General features: G+C 35.5%; 1 protein-coding gene across 1 annotated transcript in view; it reads left to right on the top strand.

Annotated features, from left to right (window-relative positions):
* The first annotated feature begins 2,087 nt into the window (after positions 1-2,087).
* The window catches only part of PIGK (phosphatidylinositol glycan anchor biosynthesis class K), a 103,335-nt gene continuing 82,283 nt past the window's right edge, over positions 2,088-23,139 (top strand). The window contains 3 exon segments of the mRNA XM_028512916.2: positions 2,088-2,180; positions 5,547-5,600; positions 7,788-7,879. Of these exon segments, the coding sequence (XP_028368717.1) occupies positions 2,088-2,180; positions 5,547-5,600; positions 7,788-7,879 (239 nt within the window).

The following is a 23,139-nucleotide window of genomic DNA, read 5'->3' as shown; positions in this document are numbered from 1 at the left end:
AAATTAAAAGAATTATAATAGCCAACACAACAATAGCTTTCCAGTGTGAATGCTATGTCTTGAACCATAAATGTATCAGCCATGTAATGGAGATGCATCCTATTGGTCATGTTGCATCATAAAGTTGGGTCTGATTGGTTAATTTTTGGTAGCAGAAATCCTTATATACATTTAAGAACCTGATTTTTTATAAAGTGACTTTGGAGCAAAAAGGGTAGATAGTTATGATTATTATTTTTTTGTAAATCAATCAGAATTATACCTATTTTTGTTAAATTGGCAAAAAAATATACTTTTCGGTGTGCCACAGATTTTTAGTAGTTTGTGTGTGCCATGAGATGAAAAAGGTTGAAAATCATTGCCTTATGATATTAGTTTTGTTTTACATCATTTTGCTTCGTCAGCATTCAAGAACCTATTGATGACATTAAGTGAGGACTTACTGTGTAGTTGTCTCCTCTTATTTGACCCCCCATGGATGCCAGGAGCCACAGATGGTACTAAAGCCTAAGCATACTACTTTTCCTATACATTCATAACTATGATAAAGTTTAATTTATATATTAGGCACAGTGAGAGATGAACAATTACTAATAAAATAGAATAATTATAACAGTACATTGTAGTAATAGTTATATGAATGTGGTCCCTCTCTCTCAAAGCACTCTATTGTGCTGTACTCACTCTTCCTGTGATGATGTGGGATGACACAGTGCCCTTGTGATGAGACGAAGTGAGATGAATGAGGCAGGCATGGTGACGTAGCATAAATTTACTCTAAGGGTTACTTGAACACAAGCACTTCAATGCTGCAACAGTGGATTTGATCATCAAGGTGGCTACTAAGTGACTAACACCTGGGGAGCATTTACACTGTGGTTACCCCAAATAAACGATGACTCATGTTCTTCGTGGGATGAAGTGGAACACCATGACATTTGGTCCTTCAGAATGGTATGCAAATTAAAACTTGTGAGTTGCTTATTTCTGGAATTTTTCATTTACTATTTTTGGATTGTGATTGACCGTGGATAACTTAAGTTGGGAAAAGCAAAACCATGAATAAAGGGAGCCTACTGCATACAATACAGTACTGTTAACTATGGACACCATGTCGTACATTACATTCCCAAGATTTATTTATCTGGAAAGTGGAGGTTTATAAGTTTGTACCTTCTGACTGCCTTGACTCCTCTCCACACCGCCTCACCCTGCCATTGCCTTCGCCACTGTTCCAATGTAGAAGGGGAAAAACTGCCATTCTCTGGAGCATTTTCCCAATCTGTCGAGATTTTGCTTCCTGGCAATTGTCATCAGTTTGGCTCAAATAAACTAAAAAATTCTTACAGGTTTGGACCAGGTTTGCTGTTTCTTGCCTTGATATAACATAAACACATGTTTATGTCATGCTATTTGAAAAAAAACAGAATTTAAAATTGAATGCATATAATAGACATAATTGAACAAACATACATGGTCTTATTAAATCCTTAGGCTGTCTTTGAGAAGAGTTTTAGCGCCACAATTATGGAAGAAAAAATATATATAACTAATTTTTACATGTTCATACTTTCAATAAGTAATAGACTCCAAACCTGTTGCAGCATATAACTAATTTCTACATGTTCTTACTTTTAATAAGTCATAGACCCTATTGCAGCACCCACCAGTTGCAACTGATGCCGTTAATCATCTTTCTGTGCCCAGAGGCTTGCTCTTCGCGCATTCCTGCTTCATATATTCAAAGAATCGGCAGCCCTACTCAAAAGAGGAATTAGCTTCATAAGTTTATGGGATCACAGGTTTTTCTTCCTCACCTTTCAAAACTTTTTTCAAAGTAACTTTTATAATGCCAAAATTGAAAATGCAGTAAAGATGAAGGACCAATGCCCTCTATCTTCACCCAGCAATCTGGAAGACCCCAGCTCTGTGAACCCGCTAACTTTGTAGACGCCGGCTACTGCTGCGGCTCTAAGAGGTGGGGCTGATGTCGCAAAGCAAAAAAACCCAACTCAGTAAAACCCTCCGCGCTGCTTTACGGCACTCGCTCCGCCCCCTTCAGGTGCGGGAGGCTCAAGCCGGCCAAAATGGGCGCCACCTGCTTTTTCGGTGGGGGTGTGACTGCCTTGGCAGGCTTGTTGCTCTTGTCTTTCGGCAGCTTGGCCACTAACCAGACGGAGGTAGGAGTGAGGCCCTCTGCGCGACCCGGCCCTGGGAGGACAGCTTTCTCGTGGCTGTGAGCGCCCAGCAGTTGTCCGATACACCTCCGGGAGGGAAGCCTCCCGGAGTCGTTAGCCTTTTCCGAAGCCCACTGGACTGTGGGGAGGGTGTCACAGGGGCCGGGATAGGACTCTGTCGGTTTGTCTCAGCCTTTTAGAACGGTGAATTAAAAGAATTAAATTCTGGGGATGGGGAGGATCTCAGCCTTGGCTCCGACAAGTGCGTGCCCCCTTGCAGGTGAAACGTGAGCACACAGGGCAGCGCTTAGTTCTGCTGTTAAATCAAAGCTCTCCCCTTCGGTAGGAGTCAGGTGGGTGCGGTGTTGCATTTTTGGCTCACGGGGCCTTCTGGCCTTTCGTAAAGCTTTGACTGTCCCCTGCGCTTTGATAAGACCTCAGTCTTCTGCAGTCTGCATCTCGAGGATCATTTTCAGGCCTGCATTTCAAGCTGGTTAAGGGGCCTGTGTAGTCCAGACATTTGAAAATCTGTGTCCAAAGTTTTATCTTCTGCCTACCCCATTTCCTATGGGGTTGCTCTGAGGCTAGAAACCTGCGGTTTTAAAAATAAACTCCTCTCTTTGCCCCACTTTTTAATCAAAGCTAAATTCTGTGTTCTGAACTTTTAAAATTGCTTTTACGTATTTAATCCCACTGGCTTAATGGAGGCCTGGCCATTTCTTGCCTGGGCTACTGCAGTTACTTTATCTTGTTTCCCCCAGGCTTCCAAACTCTTTTACTTAGATGCTAGGTAAGTCTTCATAAAATGTAGACGTTAAACATGATCACGTTATTCTTCTGATTAAATCTTTTCAGTTCTTTCCCATTGCATACAGAATCAAGTTAACGCAGTGATCTGCTTTTCCAGTCTTCATATTGGATGGAGCCCATCTTGCCCATAGATCAGTGGACTCCAAACTTTAAATGCAGTCTCCACCAGTTCAAAGGATACTGAGCATACACACTCTCTGTATTCATGAATTACTGCTAATTTACATATTCAATGTTGAAGCATATTTTTGAGATAATAAAAACATGAATGGAAGTCTCTTTTCCTCCTTTAGTGGATTATCTTGTATACTTCATTTTGGATACCATTACCTGCCCCATCCTCCCTTTTTTGATTGTTACTGTGTTTTTTCACTTTACCATGTTTTACACCTCTTGTTTCTTCTGCCCATTTACTAAGATGTAGTAAAAGCTTAACCTCTATAGAACCTTTCCCTATCCCTTTTCCTTTGATTTCACTGTTGTAATTTGTAAATAAGCTAGTAGTATAGCACTCATTGATTATAACCCATGTGTGGTTTTTATTATCTATTATTTCATCATTTTTCACTTGGAGTGCAATAGCTCCCTAGGTAGTCCATGTCAAGTCATTCTTCTTCCTTCCAATTTGTTCTCCAAGCCAAAGCTATAGTAACTTAAAAATGCGAATCTGATCATGTCACTTTTGTACCTCTTACTATTGCTTTAAGAATAAAGATCACAATCTCGACTATGACTCATAAACAAGGCCCTGCATACTTTGGCCCCTGCCTACACCTCCAGTTGCCTTTCTCTCAGACTTTTACTTGTGCTAATCTTTCAGTTTCTCAAAACCTTTAAGCCCCATCTGCCATTAGGGTCCATGTTTCCTCTGTCTGGAGCTATCTTTCCTCTTCTCTTCATCTTTTGGGCCCTAACCCAATTGTCATTCCTTTAGGGAAACCTTCCCTAACACTCCACCTGCCTGTCCCCACCAATCAGGTCATTTTCCCCTGTTACACTCTTTTATAATACTGTGTATCTTAGTTACCTTTACAGAATTTAAAGGTGGTTGTTATCTGCTTAATGTGTCTAGCAAGTTGTATAGTAGCCTCTTTGGAGACAACTACCAGGATTGTTTTGGCCCATCATTCTATTCTAAACACTCAGGACAGTGACTGGCACATATGGCTCAATGAAGTGATGAATGAATGAATGAATGAGTGAATGAGTGAATGAATGCATGCATCTACATTGTAGTGTAATGTATTTGCACGCTTGTGTTCTTTATTGCACTTTGGGATTGAGAGAAAGCAGCAAGCTTTTCAATGACTTTTATATCACTGTATGATACATAGTATCTGGCACATAAGAGGTACCAGATACCAACTATACATAGAATGAATAACTTTGCCTTTATTGTCTAATCAAACACAAAAGAGTTTTGCCATCTCAGATTTTTCAATAAAGTCCTAATGATGTAAGAATTTTGGAGCTGGAAGGGACATTAAGCTCTCATTTTCCACATGAGAACAGTCAAGTTTAAAGAGCTAAATGACTTACCAGAGTCTTGCAGCCACATGAGAGATATAACCTGGGCTGAAACCCAAATCTTCACATTTCTAAACCAGTACTTTACCCACTATCTTATATTGCTTTTTTTTAAAGCATCTAGGTAGCTGTTGAAAAAGGTTTTAAAAAAGTGTGTGTATGTCTATATGTATGACACACACATTTGAGTGAATTTTTAATTTCATTCTCCCTGAAATTTTATTGCCAGCTGAAAAGAAAAGAGCTAACATTTGTTATGCAGTGACTAGGTTCCAGTCACCATTTCTACATTCTGTGAGTCAGGTAACATTACTGTTTTATGGATGGGGAAGTGGAGACACAGAGAAGTGAAGCAGCTTTCCTAAGTTTATACAGGTAGTGAGTAATCGGGCCCAGATTTGAATCCAGGCAGTTTGACTGGTCTGGTAAATTAATACTGCTTAGGAGCAGATCTGAGGTCATTATGGTTTATATTCATTATTATTGTAGTATATAATAAAAATCATGTTAGTTAGGTATCTGGATGCTGAGGTTTTTAATGTTCCATGCCAGCAAATACAATTCATATTCACTTTAGCATGTTAGTGGAATGGTACATGGCAGTATGCTAGATAATGTACTCAGTCAAATATATTGGTGAGTTTAAATAAAGAAATTTGAAACGCCCCACAGAGTATGAATAAATATTGAATGAAATTTCAGCTGGGGTGGTATTGTTGTATATATAATCAAGATAATAAGTCATTTACAATTTGAAGACTGAATGGAAAATTAGAAGAATGTAAGGAAGAGATGACTGGGACAAATTGTTTAAAAACAAACAGACCCTCCCCCAAGAAATCCCCCCTAACAAAAAATAAAGCTCTTTATTGGTCCATGAGGTCAAAAACTAGAATCTTTATATCCCTGCATAATGACAACTTACTGTTATTACTACTGTAAAAACTCCATGAATCTCACCTGCTCTTTACCAGTCTTTATTCTGGGAAACGTGGCTTTCTTCTAATCTTTTGTTAATTATTTGACTGGTAGGATCAAGCAGAACAGTTCTTTAGAAGTGGCCACACAAACAACTGGGCTGTTTTGGTAAGTATATGCTGTAAAGGTATACTGTGCTGTTCACCTTAGATATGTATCTGGGAAATTTTTGTGTGGATCAATTTTTTGAAAATAAAATTTATTATATTTTTTACTAGAAATTCTTTATTTTGATTTGCTATACTTTAAATTGACCATATCAATTAGTAATATTCTTTGCCTTCATATGTCTGTCAATTGGTAATGTGTTAATAACTATAACAATAAGTCAGGGGTGCTATTTTTAAAGGAAGCATTATGTAAAATGAGTTATTTTAATGATAAAAACTACTAGTTGTATTTCTTATTTATAATACTAGGTTATAGATACTCTCTACTTAGGCTATTTTATTTTTATTAAAGATTTTTTCTCTTTATAAAAGCATATGATCATTGTAGAAAATTCAAATTATACAGAAGAATTTAGAAGACAAGATTAATTTTATTTTTTGTGAATTTCACCTCAATTGAAAAAAGACAGGAAAAATATCTTCAAGTTCCACATGCCAGAATCAACATTTTGGTGAATGTTGTTCTCTCGTCATAATTAAGCATAAAGATAGATGATTTTATGTAACGGATCATATTATTATACCTGCTATTTTGCAACCCCATAGCAGTATATCTTGGGGAATCTTTCCTTGCCAGTAGACATGGAGATACATTATCTTTTCCAAAGCATGTATTTTTTTCTTTTTTATGAATGTATCATAATTTCTAGTTCATGGGCATTTAGATTCTAAATTTTTCATTATTTTAAACAGGGCTGTGTTGGACATCCTTATGCATACATCTTTGTGACCTTGCCTGATTTTCTCTTTAGGATAAACTAATAGGCTGAGAAGTCATGGAGCACAATTGCCCTCTGAAAATGCTGTACCTCTTTTTGTAATCTCAGGTCAACTGTACATTATTAATTTTTATCTTTTCTTTTTGATCACTGAGCAACAAATTAAATTTTGTTTTAATCTGCATTATTTTGATTCTTAGTAAGTTTTGCTTATCAGCTTATTTTTTTTTCTTTTGCCATTTTTTCGTTGTTATCTTTAACTTATCTTTAACTTACATGGATTCATAAATTTGTATTTTTAATTTCCAAAATAGAATACATGCAAATGTTTCATTTTTCTTGGGCTTGGCAAGTATTTGGATAATACTTTTGTTACTGGAGATTCATTTAATGATATTTACATGATTAGAAGATACAATAAATTTGACTTACTGAGAAAACTGTATGAAAGGGTCCACTGGAAGAAAGGATAAGGAAATACAGAGAGGCAAGAAAGGAAGCTGATTTTTATGAAAAAGGAAGGGAGCAAGGAATGTGTAGCGTTTCCAAGCCAGTAACTGTTGTTGGAAAGGCAGGAAAATGGGAAGCTAAGAATACAGTGGGAGTGTAAAGGAGGTAGGTACGGGAATTCAGGCAACTGACCCCAATCGCTGTTGCCTCTGTTGGAATGGATTCTAAAGGGGGCTGACTTTTGAGGCATGGTATTAGATTTTTCTAGTACCTTTGATACCATTTTTAGGAATGGTTCTTTGTTTATTTTTTTGAAATGCCATTTTGTGTCACTTTAGAGCTTGAATTTACTATATCAATATAAAAATAATTGCAGAACATTCTACTAGTGAGGTTTTTTTAAGCATAAAGCTAGTGTAAATTATTTCTAGTTTTCTGTTCAGTTCAGCAGCTTTATAATGCATTCTCTTATGTACATAAAAACTGTTTTGTATGTTGTGTTTTAGTCTCTATTTTACATTTTTTACAAATAAAATTAGGAAGAATTCCAGAGTAAAAGAAATATTACATAACCCAAGGTAGCCAGTTTTTTCCTATCATGTGAAGAGATTTTATGTGCACTGTCTTTGATTTTAAAGAATTTAATCTTTTAGAAACAAGAACATTATAGAATCATATAAATTGAGGGTAAATGAGTTGGTTCACTATTTGATTGAATTTGCCAAAGATTTGTTTTCTCTTAAGCTAAGTGGTCTTTTTATTTAACACTAGTTATGAAAGACTTCTTCTAGAGATTGGTTTTGTTGACAATTCTTTATATCCTTTACTGTTTCTAAGCCTGAATTATTATATACTCTTTCTTTAGGCATATCTGTGTTCTATCTAAGGAGAAATAATTGTGTAACTTCGTGGCTTTTTTTGATTCATAAAAATAATACATTTTTTAAATACTTTAGGTGTGTACATCCCGATTCTGGTTTAATTATCGACATGTTGCAAATACTCTTTCTGTTTATAGAAGTGTGAAGCGGCTAGGTATTCCTGACAGGTAAGAATTCTTAATAAAGCTTACCTCTGAACCTCAGTGAAAATCACCCTTAGGTGATTGTTATTATATTTGCATTTTTGTGTTACTTCTGAAAAAAGATAGGGAAACTTGAAGTTTTTTTTATTGTTGTTAGAACGTGCCGTCATATACAAGGTAACTTGCTTAAGAAAGGCAAATTATATAAAATATCAGTCAATACTAAGGTAAAACAGTTTGATAAAGTATGATTGTTTAGTATCGTTTGTTTAATCATTAAGTGCCTCAGTGTGTGTTTTTAATTGCAGACAACAGAGGACAATTCTGACTAATTCAAGTGGAAAAGGAATTTACTGAAAGCATATTGATTAGTGCACCAAACTGATGGGAAGGTGTAGTTTTCAGTAGTCAGGAACAAGGAAGACTAGGTAGCAGAGAACATCTAAAAATCCTGACATGAAACCAGCCCAGTGACAGTAATGCAGTGCGAATTGCTGAAATCTACACTCAGCTACTGCTGAGCTCATGCCCTTGACTTTGGAAACTTAATGTTGGTCCTGTTGCCTACTATCAAAATCCAATCTTTCCTGTCCTAGTTTCTTACAGTCTGTAGCTCTTAATTTAGAGCCCTTGGAGAGATGTCATTGGCAGAGCACAGTGTAAGTGCTTATGTCGGGCTGGGGTGGGGATGGTTGGAGGGAGTAATGGGAAGAACAACTGTGTGGCATTGCCAGCTTCTTTGTAGGGAAGTGGCTCTGCCTTCTATGAGGACTCATGAAGTAGGATATTTCCTAATTCCATGAGGGAGTTCAGGTACTAAGCAGAACCCCCACACCTCCACCCTCAGATACATGTCCTCTGCGTTTGGTTTTCAGATGTGATAGATCTGCTTTTCCTACTACCAAAGCAGTTATAGAAGAAAGTGCAGTCAGTTCAGTTAACTTTGATTTATTTAGCTCTGTGTTCCTCTCTACCTGTGAGGCAGTATGTAAAGAACTTAGCAGTCAGACAAATCTGAACTTGAAGTCTGGGTTTAGTCGTGGTTTTGGTTAAGTCACTTGGTCATGCTAAGCCTATTTCCTCATATGTAATAAGGGTACCTTTTTACAGAATTCAGGTACTTGCAATGAAGGCAAATAGAGCTGTGCGGAAAGTGCAGCAGGAGTAGAACAGCAGTGAATGCCTCAGGAAACAAAGTTCTACTCCATGTAAATATATCATTTTAGCCTGAGAAGCTGACAAGAACTATAATTTAATTCCTGTATTTTAAGTAGAAAATAAGGCAACTTTATAATATTACCATTTTTTAAAAAATTACATTAAATTGAGTCTGAAAAAGGATGATTTGTTATATCGAGTATACAGGTATTATTCTTGTAATTAGCCAGTTATGATTTGCCAGTTGGTTCTCCTTAGTAGGTCATACAGTTAATCCTTTGTTTTTTAACCCTTGATGCTTCTATATATACCATATGCACTCTTCCAGGGTGTTACTGTGTATGGTTTGGCAATAGTTTTCACTGTGGTAAATGAATCTTTCTTTGCTCTATAAGTCATTAGGAAATGTTTAAGTGGTGGAACTAAGTTTTAGATGAACTTTTTAGGAGTAGAATATAACTATAGGATATATTTTATATATTATAATTAGTAGGTTTGTCCCTAGGTTTCTGAAGAATATTCTTTAAAAGCTTATTCTTGTTTCAAATGATTGCCTGTCTATATCTCTGTTTATAAAGTCTTTGTTGGGAAATGAATTGGGGATTTAAACAGTTTGTTATTTAACAAACAGAAATCAAAGAAAAAGTCTATGTGGCTTTTCACGTACTATGGTGAATACTTCTGTCTGATGACTTGTCCCACTTTACTTCTACCCAGAATTAAATATAAAAATATAAGTAAATTTTATTCAGAAAATAAGAAATTATGCAATAACAGCTTGGAAACTTAAAATAATTAAGAATAGTGAATTTTAAAATATGGTTTGAATTTGTGTTATGCATTATGGAATCTTTTCAAGGTAAAACAACATTATTATAACTTCTGTCATTGCAGTATGTATCCTGAGAAAAATGATGGTCACTGTATTTAATGACAATTATGAGTAGAATTCTGGGTTTTAAAAAACTTGGTTTGCTTTTTAAAGGAGCATTTTACTTTTGTTTTGAAATGCAAAGTATTTGCATTTAGTTTTCCCACATGTTTCAGTGAGAAATTAGTTCATGTCAGAAATCATTTACTAAAATGCATGTCACCTGTGATTCATGTTATGCAAGTTCACATCAGTGTGATAGTTCCATAGATGCTGTTTGAAATGTCGCATTAGTCATGTCGCTACTTTTGTTCTGGTTTCTCTCTGATCTTCTGTGTTTCACATTCTCTGACCACACTGAACTATTTATTATCTCTGTCTGGAATGGTTGTTTATTCTTCTGGCTCAGTGCTACTCAAACCTGGCTGTGATTCTGAATCACTTGTGGTACACGTCGGAAATACTGATTTCTCAGCTGCACCTCTGAAGATTCCAATTTGTTAAATATGCAGTGAGGTCCAGACATCAGCTCTGAAGGTGATTCTGATACACTGTCAAGTTTAGGAAACACAGCTTTTCACTTTTACCTGACTTCCAAATTCACTTTAATAGTTGAAAAAGCATTACCTGACCCCCTTGTTTTTATTCTGTGGTATCTTGTGTATACTTTGATTATAACATGATTATACTAATTTAGTATGTTTCTTTTATTAGATTATAAACTCTTCGAAGGGAATGAGGATTACATTTTATTTCACTTTTGTACTTGCAGCATCAAGCACAGTGCCTGCCACATAATAGGTGCTCAGTAGGTATTAGATAAATAAACACATGACTTGGAAATACTTCACCAGTTAGGCAAGGCAGACACAAGTTTGTACTTTAAAAGTAAAAACATTCCTATCACAGAAATTATGTTAGTCTGATTTTTAACAGACATTTGTTATATGTCTGTTAAACAGACATATAAAAGACATTTTAATAAATAGGTTTGCATAATTTTATAGTACTGTTTCAAAATATTGACTCAGGGAGAAAGGATTTTATTGGCTATGTGGGAAAATAAAAAGATAGGCTCATAAGATCTTTATGGCCGCTTTCTAGCCTGACTATTATTTTTATACTGGAAAGCTCTGTGGATGATGTCTTGCACTTTGTGCTCATGCTTTCTGTAACCTTACCCAGCCTCAGAGATCTTGTTGTTGTTTGTGTGGTTTTAGCTTCTGAAACATTTCACTATTTTTAGGAAATTTTTTGCCCTCAATTGTTTTGAGCTAAACCCTTATTGCATCACCTCCAATATGTTTGATATGCGTAAAATGAGGAAAAGGCATTATTAAGTAGGGATTAGTTTTAAAGTCAGGATGTGAAGCAAAAATTGAGCCAAAATTAGTCTATACAGTTTCTTAAGTAGCACATAAAGTTCAGTAGAGTATTGTCTTTCATCCAATCTAACACAGCCAGTTTTTCCTCCAGTGCTAGAGCAGATTACTGTTTTCTTTGGTGGAGGACTTGATGAAGTGGTGCACTGATGACTAGGTTATGAAAAGCATACATACGTTTAATATTAGACTTGTGATGTTCAAGCTGTGAGAGGCAGTAGAAAGTGACTGGGGGAATGTGGAATCATTGTTCCTATCTCATGTTTACTTTGAGGAATATACTTGGAGTATTATGGTAGGTGAGATTTGTTTCTCCTTTAAAAAAAATACAATTTACCTCTACTACAGGTTGGGTGGATGTAAGTTTTTATAATGATCCCTGTCTGATAAACTGTTTCTGTAATTAAATCCAGCAACTTTTTGGACTATTTTCCCTCTACATTTTAATCATTATGTGAGATTAATATTCCTAACTTAAACCTTTCATTCTTCATCTCCCTTTATTCATAAACTGTAGTGTATGCAAAATAAAGCTCAAATCCCTTATGGTGGTATGCAAGGTTTTTGCACTCCGGTTCCAAATACAATATTCTGATCATTGAATTTCTGATCATTTAACCTCAATCCAGTTTCTTCTGTAAGTCCATGTATTAGCTAGCCTCTGTCATTGTCTTACACTGGTCCCGCCACCAAATTTAATCCATGCATTTTCTAAAGCTTTCTTGGTTCTTCTTGCATAAATAATATTTTATTTATACTTGCACCATGGAATCTTTTTGTATGTATTGGTCTTATTTCTTCAGTCTGGTTCTAATTCCTTACAATGTATTTTTTTTGTATATTGTGCACAGTTAGATGTGAAAGTACGCTGAAGACCCCTAGTTAAGTGAAACCTGGTTGCTCCAGACTAGACAGGAAATATTTATAAATACTGCAAATTTATATTCTCTTCAAATGTTGTTTCTCAAACTGTACTGAGCTAAATGTGCTGTATAGTTGATTTGATAAACTATTTCCCAATTCCTACTTCAGGGATCCATGGGTGGGATGATCTCATCAGGGAACCTTAAATTCATTCTTCTGTCAAGTACACATTGATGAGAGTCTTGCCTAAGGCAAGTTAACTTCAGCTTTACTTATTCCCCACCTTTCTACTGTTTAAGTTCCCTTGGGATACACTTTTTAGTTTTGGTCTGTTGTCTGTTTTAACTTCTTTCTTAAGTAATAACCATTGGAATTATAAATGTAAACTCTGGTAATTTTTTTTGTAAATTAAAAAAGGAAACATTACTAATTGCCTATTGTTATTTTAAAAATGTCAGAAATATAGCTTTTGATTACTGTTTTTTATGCTGATGTGGACTAGATTATATACATAAGAGGGTATTTTCTGAAGTAGAGCATTAATAATATCTTTCAGAAGTGTTTTTGTATGTATTAAAATAACATGGAGGAGGGCATGACTGTTGTGGTTCCTTGAAAATACTTGTGCATTTTCTCTAATGAGATCAGCCAAAAGGGAACCCTATTTCTGCCACCCCCCACCTGCTCTGTACCAAACATTCATCGTCCATCATAATTCAGGCACTGTGTTAGGGATTTTATAATGAATTATTTCATTTATTCTTTGAGGCCTTAGTGAGATTGTATTTTTTCCCATTTTACATATTAAAAATGGTTACTTAGTATGGTTAAATGAATTAAGGTCCATAAAGCTAGCATTAAGTAGTAGAAACCGAACTTGAATTTAGGTCTTTTGACTTTATGACTGCAGCATTTCTATTATATCATAACTATTTCCTCCCTGAGAAATTATAAAAGTTAATATTTATGTGGTGTTTGTAATTAGAAATTTTAAAAAAATATCTCATTTTAGTTTTATGTCATTCCTGTAGAGGTTGGTATAATTACACACACCAATTATTGAATACCCTATTAAATTAAAAAATATATCTGCATGATGAATATAGTACTGAAGTGTTATAAAAATAATATTAATTTAATAAATATAAAGAATGCCTCTGCTCTGTTCCCATTTTCTTATTTTTTCCAGTTTTTATTATTGTCTAAGTCTTTGTTATTTCATGTTTCATGTACTTCATGCTTTACTTCTTCATGTTTGTAACTGTAATGCATGCTTCTGTATTTCAGCAGCTTTGTAGCTCTTTATTGCTTGTCACAAATTCTTTCCCCTCCGATCCATCCTACACACAGCTGTTAGAATTATCTTTCTCAGATACTGCTTTTGTCTTTTTACTCCCACGATAAGAACCTGCAGTGACTGTTGCTTCTCTGTAAAATCCAAATTTTTCAACCAGCCTTTAGTCTTTAACTGCTGCTTTGTTAATTCTAGTATACTCTATTCATTTTTTTGTGATGACACCTGCTATATGATATTTAGTCATTCCGGTTTCTATTTGCTTTTTCTTTTTTTACTATTTATCCCACCGAGAACACTTAGAATATCCACTGTGCTCTCCTTTCTTACCTGTATATTTTTCTTTTCTTTGTGTCACTGTCTACATCTTTCTAGAGTACTGTGTATAGTGAGCTAGTTGAGTGATTTTTGTTTTATTTTTAAAGGTTTTATTTATTTATTTTTAGAGAAAAGGGAAGGAAAGGAGAAAGAGAAGGAGAGAAACATCAATGTCTGGTTGCCTCTTACATGCGCCCTACTGGGGTCCTGGCCTGCAACCCAGGTCTGTGCCCTAACTGGCAATCAAACCAGGAACCCTTTGGTTGGCAGCCCATGCTCAGTCCACTGAGCTACACCAGCCAGGGCTAATTGATTGATTTTTAAAAATCATTACAGTTTATAAAGTTTTCTAAATTAAATATATATTTAAAATGTTATTTTATTATATTTTTATTACGATTTTGCCTTATTTTTTATGAACAGAAGGACTGGAACCATAGTAAATGTGCTTTGTAAATAATTTGCAATATATTTTTGTAGTTACTGTCAAGATAACATCAACTCATGCCTTTGAATGTTCTGGTTCTTGTTTCCTGTCACTTCTCAACAGTTTTTTCTCATGTACTCCATAAAAATATAAGTAATAATGTTTGAATATGGATACTTAGAATAGTTAAAAGGTTGAAATGTGCTCTAAGGAGGAGAATAATGACAAAGGTAAAAGGAGCATTTCTGCCGGGGCCATCATGCTCTTACGTTTAGATAATAAGTAGAACCCATTTGCAGGACTAAGAAGATGGTGAAGGGCTTTATGGTGCAACAGGGAAGTATCTTTATTGGTCTGCAAGTAGACAGTAAGGTTTTGGAATGTTGAATATGTGAGATGCATATTCCTTCATCAGTATCACAATGTCTACATTATTGACACTTTCCTCATATCTGGCAACCTGATTTTCTTTATTGTTTTTTAGAATCATCTTTACTGTTCTTGGGTTTTGTTTTTTCTTTTTTTTTTTTAAGATTTATTTATTTATTTTTAGAGAGGGAAGGGAGGGAGAAAGAGAGAGAGAGAAACATCAATGTGCAGTTGCTGGGGGCCGTGGCCTGCAACCCTGGCATGTGCCCTGGCTGGGAATCAAACCTGCGACACTTTGGTTCGCAGCCCAAGCTCAATCCACTGGGCTACGCCAGCCACGGCTGTTCTTTCATATTGGCTTGCAAAGTACTTAAAACCATGCTCCTTTCTCTTTTGTCATTATTATCTTTAGAGCACATTTCACTTCTGATTTGAACCACTGTGACTTTTCGATTAAGTTAGAATAGGCTTCTTTATGGTATTAAATATTTCAGCTTATGAATAATATGTACCTTCATTTAATTATGTGTTCAACATCTTGCAACCAAGTTTTATAATTTTTAATTTTTCTCCATAAACATTTTTGGTGGAATTTTTAGTTCTCATATTTTTGTTGATATTGTAAATAGTTCCTTTTAAAAATATATGGTATATTTTTCTTCTGTTTTGTGTGAAATTAGTTTTGTATATTGTTTTAGCACCTTGCTGAACTCTTATTAATTTTAATAATTGACTATATTATATTAATAATTTGACTATAAAATTTTTTTTGCACATCATATATGTGATAAGGGGTTAATATGCAAAATATGTAAAGAACTCACACACCATAGTAGCAAAAAGACAATCCACTTTAAAAATGGGCAGAGGATCAGAACAAACAGTTTTCAAAGAAGACATACAGAAGGCCAACAAGTTCATAAATAGGTGCTTGACTCTGCTAGTCATTAGGGAAACGCAAATCAGAACCACAAGGAGATATCACTTCTTGCCTATTAGAATAGCTGTTATCAAAAAGATGTGATAGCAAGTGTTAGTGAGGATGTAGACAAAGGAAAACCCCTGTGCACTGCTGGTGGGAATGTAAATTGGTGCGGCCACCATGGAAAACAGTACAGAGGTTCCTCAGCTACAATGATCCAGCAGTTTTATTTGGGTATTTGCAAAAACTGAAAACACTAACTCAAAAAAGATGTGTATCCTAATGTTTATTGCATATTATTTACAGTAACCAAGACATGGAAACAACCTAAGTGTCAACATGGTTGAATGGGTAAAGAAAATGTGGGATATATAAACAATAGAAAATTATTCAGCCATAAAAAAGAAGGAATCCTGCCATTTGCAACAACATGGATAGACATTGACGGCATTATACTAAGTGAAAGTAGACAGAGAGAGACAAATTTTGTAGGATTCCACTTTTATGTGGGATCTAAAAAAAGCTAAACCGGAAGATTCGGAGAACAGATATTGGTGATTGCCAGAGGCGGGAATGGGTAAAATGGGTGAAGGTGGTTAAAAGGGATAAACTTCAGTTGTAAGATTAGTAAGCCCTGGGGAGGTAATGCATAGCTGTGGTGTCTGAAAAGAAAAGTACAGGCTGTGGAGTCAGATTGCATTAGTTTAAATCCTGGTTCTTTTATTGAGTTAGACCAGACCACAAAGTCGAGTTGAACTTTAGAAATGGGCAGGAATGATGGCTCGACTTATGTTGCTTTTGCTTCTCATTGTTGTGAAATCAAAGAAGCAATGAAAAAGAAAAATGAGATACGGATATGAGTAAGTGGCTGCAGCTCCTCTGTATTTCCCTAGTTCCTTACTTTGGTGATCCTGAGCCTACAGAGTGAGAAACCATCCAGGTCAGAGGAATCAGAACAGTCACTAGCGGGGGTGTCACTCAAAGTTCTACCCGCTATTATGTAAGGCAGTGCCTTGCTGTGCCTATGGTTCATACTTACATGTTTTACTTCCTGTTGTATCATCAGGACTTTAGTAAACCTAAATGTGACCTGAGAAAGATGCTGCTATTTTTTTGATCTTGGACAAATTATTGAATCTCCCTCACATTTAGTGCTCTTGTCTGTAAGATAGGGGAACAATACCTGCGTGAGGGGAATCTTCTTGGTTCATCATTCTGGTTGGGAGTAATTCCCAGCACCTTTTTTTTTTTTTTTTTGCATCATCCCATAATCTCTTGAATCAGCCTGCCATGTTCCCTGATTATTTTCTTTGCATTGGCTTAACATCAAGTGACTTATACTAGTTTTATTATTACTGTAGCAGTCTGAATTATCCTAAGGAAGGTCATACATAGGTAGAGGCTTGTGAGTTGAGCCGTTTTCAGTCATGAGTTGCCTGTGTACAGACCAGACTGGAACAGTGTGTCTATTAGTAGGAGAAGCAGAAAGAGGCAGATGTAAAGTCATGTGAGAGAGAAAACCCTGGAATCCGTAATGTTCCACAAATTTTTAGTATCGATATATCTAAAACTACTTTTGAGTTCTGTTCTCTGTAAGGCTTTATTCTTGAATTTCTGTAAAATTGTGTGCCATTCTAATATCCATTCTTCTTCTTTGAACTAGCTTTAGTGATTCCTTGAAATTAAGAGAACCTGACTAGAATAAATAATAAGGTGTATGTAAAGGGTTAACAGAACTCCCTTTATAAATGAATTTGACTTTTGTTTACTTTGTAATTCTGTTCCCTTGGATATCTGATAATGGTATGCAACATTGCTTATGGTAAAAACGTTTTCTTATTAATTAGATAAGTGCAAATGGACTGGGATAAATAAACCATAAATACTTGAGGAGAAAACCATACTTTTGGGTGTCTCTGAATGTGATGATTCTTGTAATTGGGCTTGTTCCATTTAGGAACCCTGAAAACTATATCTCTGGGGCTGTTGCTAAGGTATTAACTCCAGTGGGGTATGAGGATTCTAAGCCAAAGTGGATATAAATCTCATTCCCTCATACCTAGGTTGTCACATGAACAAAGAGAACAGCTTAGGAGGATCACACACACATATAAACTTATGCGGTGCTGTCAACTGCAGCCTCTTGAAAGAGAAAGTCCTGGACAGTTGCTGTGTGCATTGTTGTGAGTGTACTCCCATGGAAGAGGAATACCTTGTGCTGCTGAACAACTGTAAACCTACTTTTGCCCCACCCTGTAGTAGTTTCCGATTGCTGCTATAACAAATTGCCATGGATTTTGCAGCTTAAAATAATACAGATTACCTCTGGAGATCAGAAATGCAAAGTGGTTGTCAGGTAAATCCATTTTATTGTCTTTTCCAGCTTCTAGAGGCTGCCAGCTTTCCTTGGCCAAGCCCTGTTCTTCATTTTGAAAGCCAGCAGCATAGCATCTTCAGTGATTCTGTTGTCACATTTCTTCCCTCCCCTCTGCTTCTGCTGTCACACTGCCTTCTCTGACTCTGGCTGGCCTCTTGCCTTTCTCTTAGAAGGACCCTCATGATTACATTGGGCCTACCCAGGTAATCCTGGATAATCTCCCCAATTCATGATTTTTAATTTAGTCTTCTGCAGAGTCCCTTTTGCCCTTTAAAAGTAACAGATTCATAGGTTCTGGGGTTTAGGACATGGAGCTCTTTGGGGGTTGTCTTTAAGCCTACCATGCTGTTTTATTGGCAAACATCATTTGCTGTTCTACAGTCTAACTGAATTTGATACCAAGTGTGGTCATCTTTTAAGTTTGAGTGTTTAATGGGTCCTGTCAAGAAGACATCTGGTAGGTGGGGCAGAGAAGGCGTATTTGGAATACTGGAAAAGTGAGCAGTCCTGAAACCCAAGAGGAGTTTCAGAAGGGAATAGCTAACAGTGTTAATGTAGAAATGTTGTATAAGAGGTACACATGGTTTCTTTTGAAACTAGTGAGTAGAAATATTATTACAGTAGTTTGAAGAGTTAACAGAAAGCAAAGAAGTAGGAAAAGTGACCGAAAGATATTGACTGAGAACGAAAAGGGAGCATAGACTGAGGGGACTTGGAGCTAAGACAGATTTTTGATTTTGACATAGAAGGAATTTATAGGTTAGGGGAAGATATCAAAAGAGAGGAAGAGTAAACACAGGAAGACAGGGACTAAAAGTAATTTAGGGGTTCTTAGTATCTCCATTGACTCATCTATTTATGCTTTTTTTTCTAAACTAGGTTGAAAACTATTGGGGAAGTAATAAAAGGACCCTAATGCATTTAAGGTCATATGACTTAGGTGCTAGAATATACTTGCCAACTTGTATAATTTCATCTTCAATGGAGATACAGGGAAGAGAAAAGGGCAGGGGAGAAATAGCCTCCAAGGAAAAAACACCTAAGTGCTTGGGTGGTGGCAACCTCAAATAAGTCAGACTCAACTTGACATTTCACCATGAAAAGTGGTGATAGTATTTCTTAAAAAATTCTGAGGACTTCTAATGGAGAATTGATAGAAACAATGTCATAATTCTGTCATGTCTGACTCTTTCAGGGGTGTTAAAAGAATAAGTAAAATTAACATTTGTGAATCTAATTTTCTTTTTTTGGAGGAAGGATATTTCAGAGTTTTATATTAATAGCTTTTAAGAATTTGACCTGAGTATGAATGGGACATGACTCAATTCAGTAAAAATGTAACCTGATGTTAAATTTTTACACCCACCCATTAATTTATATTTAAGATTACATCTATCTCCAAGGCTACAAATCATGGAATTCAGATATGTTATTTTAGAAAGTAAAACCTCTGTTAAGCAGAATTTAATTTACTGTCAATTTATCTCAACCATACTGGAACAAAGGACAACCAAATATCTTAGTAGGAAGGTTATTCTACAACTATAATTTAGGGTTTATTCTGGGCAAATAAAATCTAATTTAGTTTCCTGCACTTCATTTATCTATCTGTATTGTTGTATGTAATAAAAATAGATATTCAAATGTTAGCTTTGATATACAGATAAGGGTTGTTTTGCAGGTTACACTTATTCAAGAAAGTAGTTTACATTGTCTTTTTTTTTGCATTTCATTAATTATTTAAATGTTTAGCTCTTATACAAGGTTTTTACAAGTTGGTGAACACTGACAAATTATTTCTCCCACGGAACTATAACCACACATTACAAGACCTTATAAATAATTAACATTAGCACACATCACCATTTGATCAGTTATATAATACAATAAATTGTCAAGTATCCAAATAATGAGTTACACAGCTCAAGAGGCACATGAAAATTCCATATCTGCTCAGTATACTAGCAGAAACCCACTTCTTTTTTACATGTGAAGTTGAGAAGAGAAGGGAAAAAACAATGCTTCAAACAAATAGTAGCTGGTAAACAACATCTAATAGGTATGAGAAAAGAACAAGAATTTAAAAAATTTATTATTAAGCATTGTTTCTAGCTATAATAAGAAAGCATCTGCCTTTAAAAATATTTACTAAAGAACATATTCTACATATTATTTACAATTCAAGTATCTTACTAGAAATAGTTAATAGCCCTACCTGTTGTCAAGTTGCACCCAAAAATACAAACATTAGATTAAGTCTAAAGCTTCTTCTTCTTCCCCTCTCCCTCCTTTTCCTTTTTTTCCGATCTGGAGACATTAAATATGTATTTCTCTACAATGCAGATTTTTAAAATGGAGGTTTCCATAACAGCTTAAAATGACATTCATAGACATTAAGTACACTGTACAACTTAGTAAAAAGTATAACAAAAATTAATGATTGTGAAAACCTGATGTATACGTGGTATGAATGTGGCAGGTACAAACATAAAGTGAGTAAGCAAATAGCCATATAGGTTCTGTTTCAATGTTTGAAATGACTGAAGAAATAAACCATATAAGATTTAGAGAATTCATTGTTCCCAGGGTTTTAGTTCTATGATACTAAACATAAATTTTATACTGGATATGTTGGTACCTAATCTGTCTAAATTTCTCATGTATTGGTAAGGTTCTGACAGGAATAGAGTTAAAGAAGACTTTTTAACTCAATACTGCGTGATTTCAGTAAACCTGAACTGGTACAAATGATAGGCACATTTTAAATACTGAACAGCAAGAATCTTGGGTTGATTGTAACACAGAGGTTCTGTCCACCATTTAACCTGGTAAAACTGCTTTTCTTTGCTGCTATAGAAGCTTATTTAGACTTTCTCACCAAGTTAATTTCTTGGCTAATGTGTAACCATGTCTGAAGTTTCACTTCCAGGACTGCAGCGGGCGGCACCCCAGTTTTATTGGCCATCGAAGTGTTTGCAGCACAAACCATTTCGAGTGACACTTCTCTAAACATACAAGTTGCTTTATGTTAAAAGCTCTAAGCTGCTTTTGTCTTATTATTTTTACTGCATCTTCATGTTTCTTTCTATCTTCTGCTAATGCTTGGCCAGTAAGCATGGTGCTCTCCCAAGCTGCAGCATAATGAATAGCAGTACAACAACCATGTTCTTCATAAAACTTGATTTTTTTTTTTACAAGACTTAGCCAGTCATCACCAATCTGGTTGGACACTGGTGTGCCTTCATCAAAAGTCAATCAAGAACATGGATGTCTTCTTTTTCCATATGACAATGCCATACCTTGCTTTAAATACTCTTACTATTTAAAGAGTAAAGAACTGTGGTAACTGCACACTTCTGAAGTTTCTCAGTAACTTTGTTTAAGGTCTTGTTGTTTGTGTCACTTATAAAAAAATGTGTGTTTGTATGTGACTTCATGGGAGGCAGTTCATTCAAGCCATGTTAATTTAGTTACAAAGTGCTAGGGTTATTAAAGAATTAAAAAAATTGGATACAGAAATGATGTAAAGAAACTTCAGCATGTGCCACTTGAAATTCTCAGTGCTTCAAAGTTGGGAGTAATGGGAAATGAAATGAACCTCCTAACAGGAAGCTAATTTTCATTCTGTAGTGTTGAGCAAGAGAAAGGAAGTGCGCTGAGGCTTATTCCACCTGCGTCAGAACTGGGAAAGGCTGTGCGTATTTCAGTTTGACATTTCTGTGTACAGGTTAACTGCTCTTATGCAGCTTCTTGGTAAAATAATAATGATTTTTTACAGTTCTTTTGTGCTCATAAAGGTTATGCTGTGTTTGACAATAATCTTCATTGTCCTTCAGAAACTCCATGAATGGGTGATGGCAAAAGGAATATGTTTACTCATTGAAAATTGTGGTTTAATCACACACTGGTACCCAGGTGGCAGTGACATAGGCACAGTGCCTGTGGCCGCAGGGCAGGGGCCCATGGTGGTCAGTTGCAGGGTGGAGGTGGCAGTGCAGGTGTTGGCAGAGGCACCAGGCTGATACCGAGTTTTGAAAAAGACTGAATTCCGTTCCTCAAGCATTCTTAGTCAGATTTTATTGTAATTGAAAAAAGATTTTAGGAAGATTTTCATTTTTTTAAAGTCAAAAATAGACTTAAAGTCGATAGCTATAAAATTAAATGATTTATTTAAAATTTAAGAAATATTTGTAATGAAATTTAAAGCATAAATACAGGGGTGGACAAAAGTAGGTTTACAGTTGTGAGGATGCGAAAGTTTATTCTGGTATTATTAACTTATTAATTACTGTAAACCTACTTTGCTCACCCGTGTAGTTTTGAACCATGGAAAATGGAGATATTAAGATGATGTTCTTATGAGGAAAAGTGATGTCCCTTTAATATTTGTTGATATGAGTACAGAGATTATGAAAGCTTATCTTTGACTCTGCCCACTGCCTGAGAGTGGTGTGAAAGGCAATGTATTCCTTTGTGCTAAAGAATGTAGTAGTGGATGGAAAGTGTGTGGGCCTCACTGAATTTCTTTTCTTTAGAATGGAGATAGCAATACTCTTCACAGGATTGTTTCGATTTAATGAGAATTAAGTATCTGAAGGGACTATAGCCCAGTGCTTGTCCCACAGTAAACTCAGGTACTTGCCTCCATTGCCTTGTACCTCACCCTGTTACCTCTAGTATATTATAGGTACATTTTGAATATTAGTAATCGTCACTCCTATGTTAGAACTGGAGGAAATTTTAGGAGTTTATTCCCCAGAATTCTGCCTGCCCTTTTATTTTTAATTTGCTTGTCTACTAAGATTCTGTGTTCAAATATATTTTTGGAAGTTCTACCATGTTGTTTAACCTGCCTTTTCTGAATTTAAAGCTGTTTTCCCTTTTACTTTCCAGAAATGATGTACAGTGGTTAGTTTTATAATTTTATTTTGTTTCCATTTTCCCATAACTTCTAATCTATTTTTTCATAATCTTATTGAAATGTGGAATCCAAATTTGATAATTTGGATAAAATATTATAGTAAATGCTTGCACAATTTAATATGGAATGGTTAAATAAAATTAATAATGTCAGTGAAAATCATTATATTGCTTTTAAAAGTAAATTGTTGAATTTCAATTGAGATGTATTATTTTCCAGTTAATTACTTTTTATTTTGTCTGTGACAATCTCTATTTTATATATTTCCCTTTATTTCTTGTCCTAGTTGACTTTTTTGTCTTTTTTTTTTTTATTTTAGTCATTGTTCAAGTACAGTTCTCTGCCTTTTATTCTCATTCCAGCCCACCCACCCAACCCTCC

The sequence above is a fragment of the Phyllostomus discolor genome, chromosome 5, assembly GCF_004126475.2.
Source record: "Phyllostomus discolor isolate MPI-MPIP mPhyDis1 chromosome 5, mPhyDis1.pri.v3, whole genome shotgun sequence".
Taxonomy (NCBI): Eukaryota; Metazoa; Chordata; class Mammalia; order Chiroptera; family Phyllostomidae; genus Phyllostomus; species Phyllostomus discolor.
This window is presented reverse-complemented; position numbering and strand designations above follow the sequence as displayed.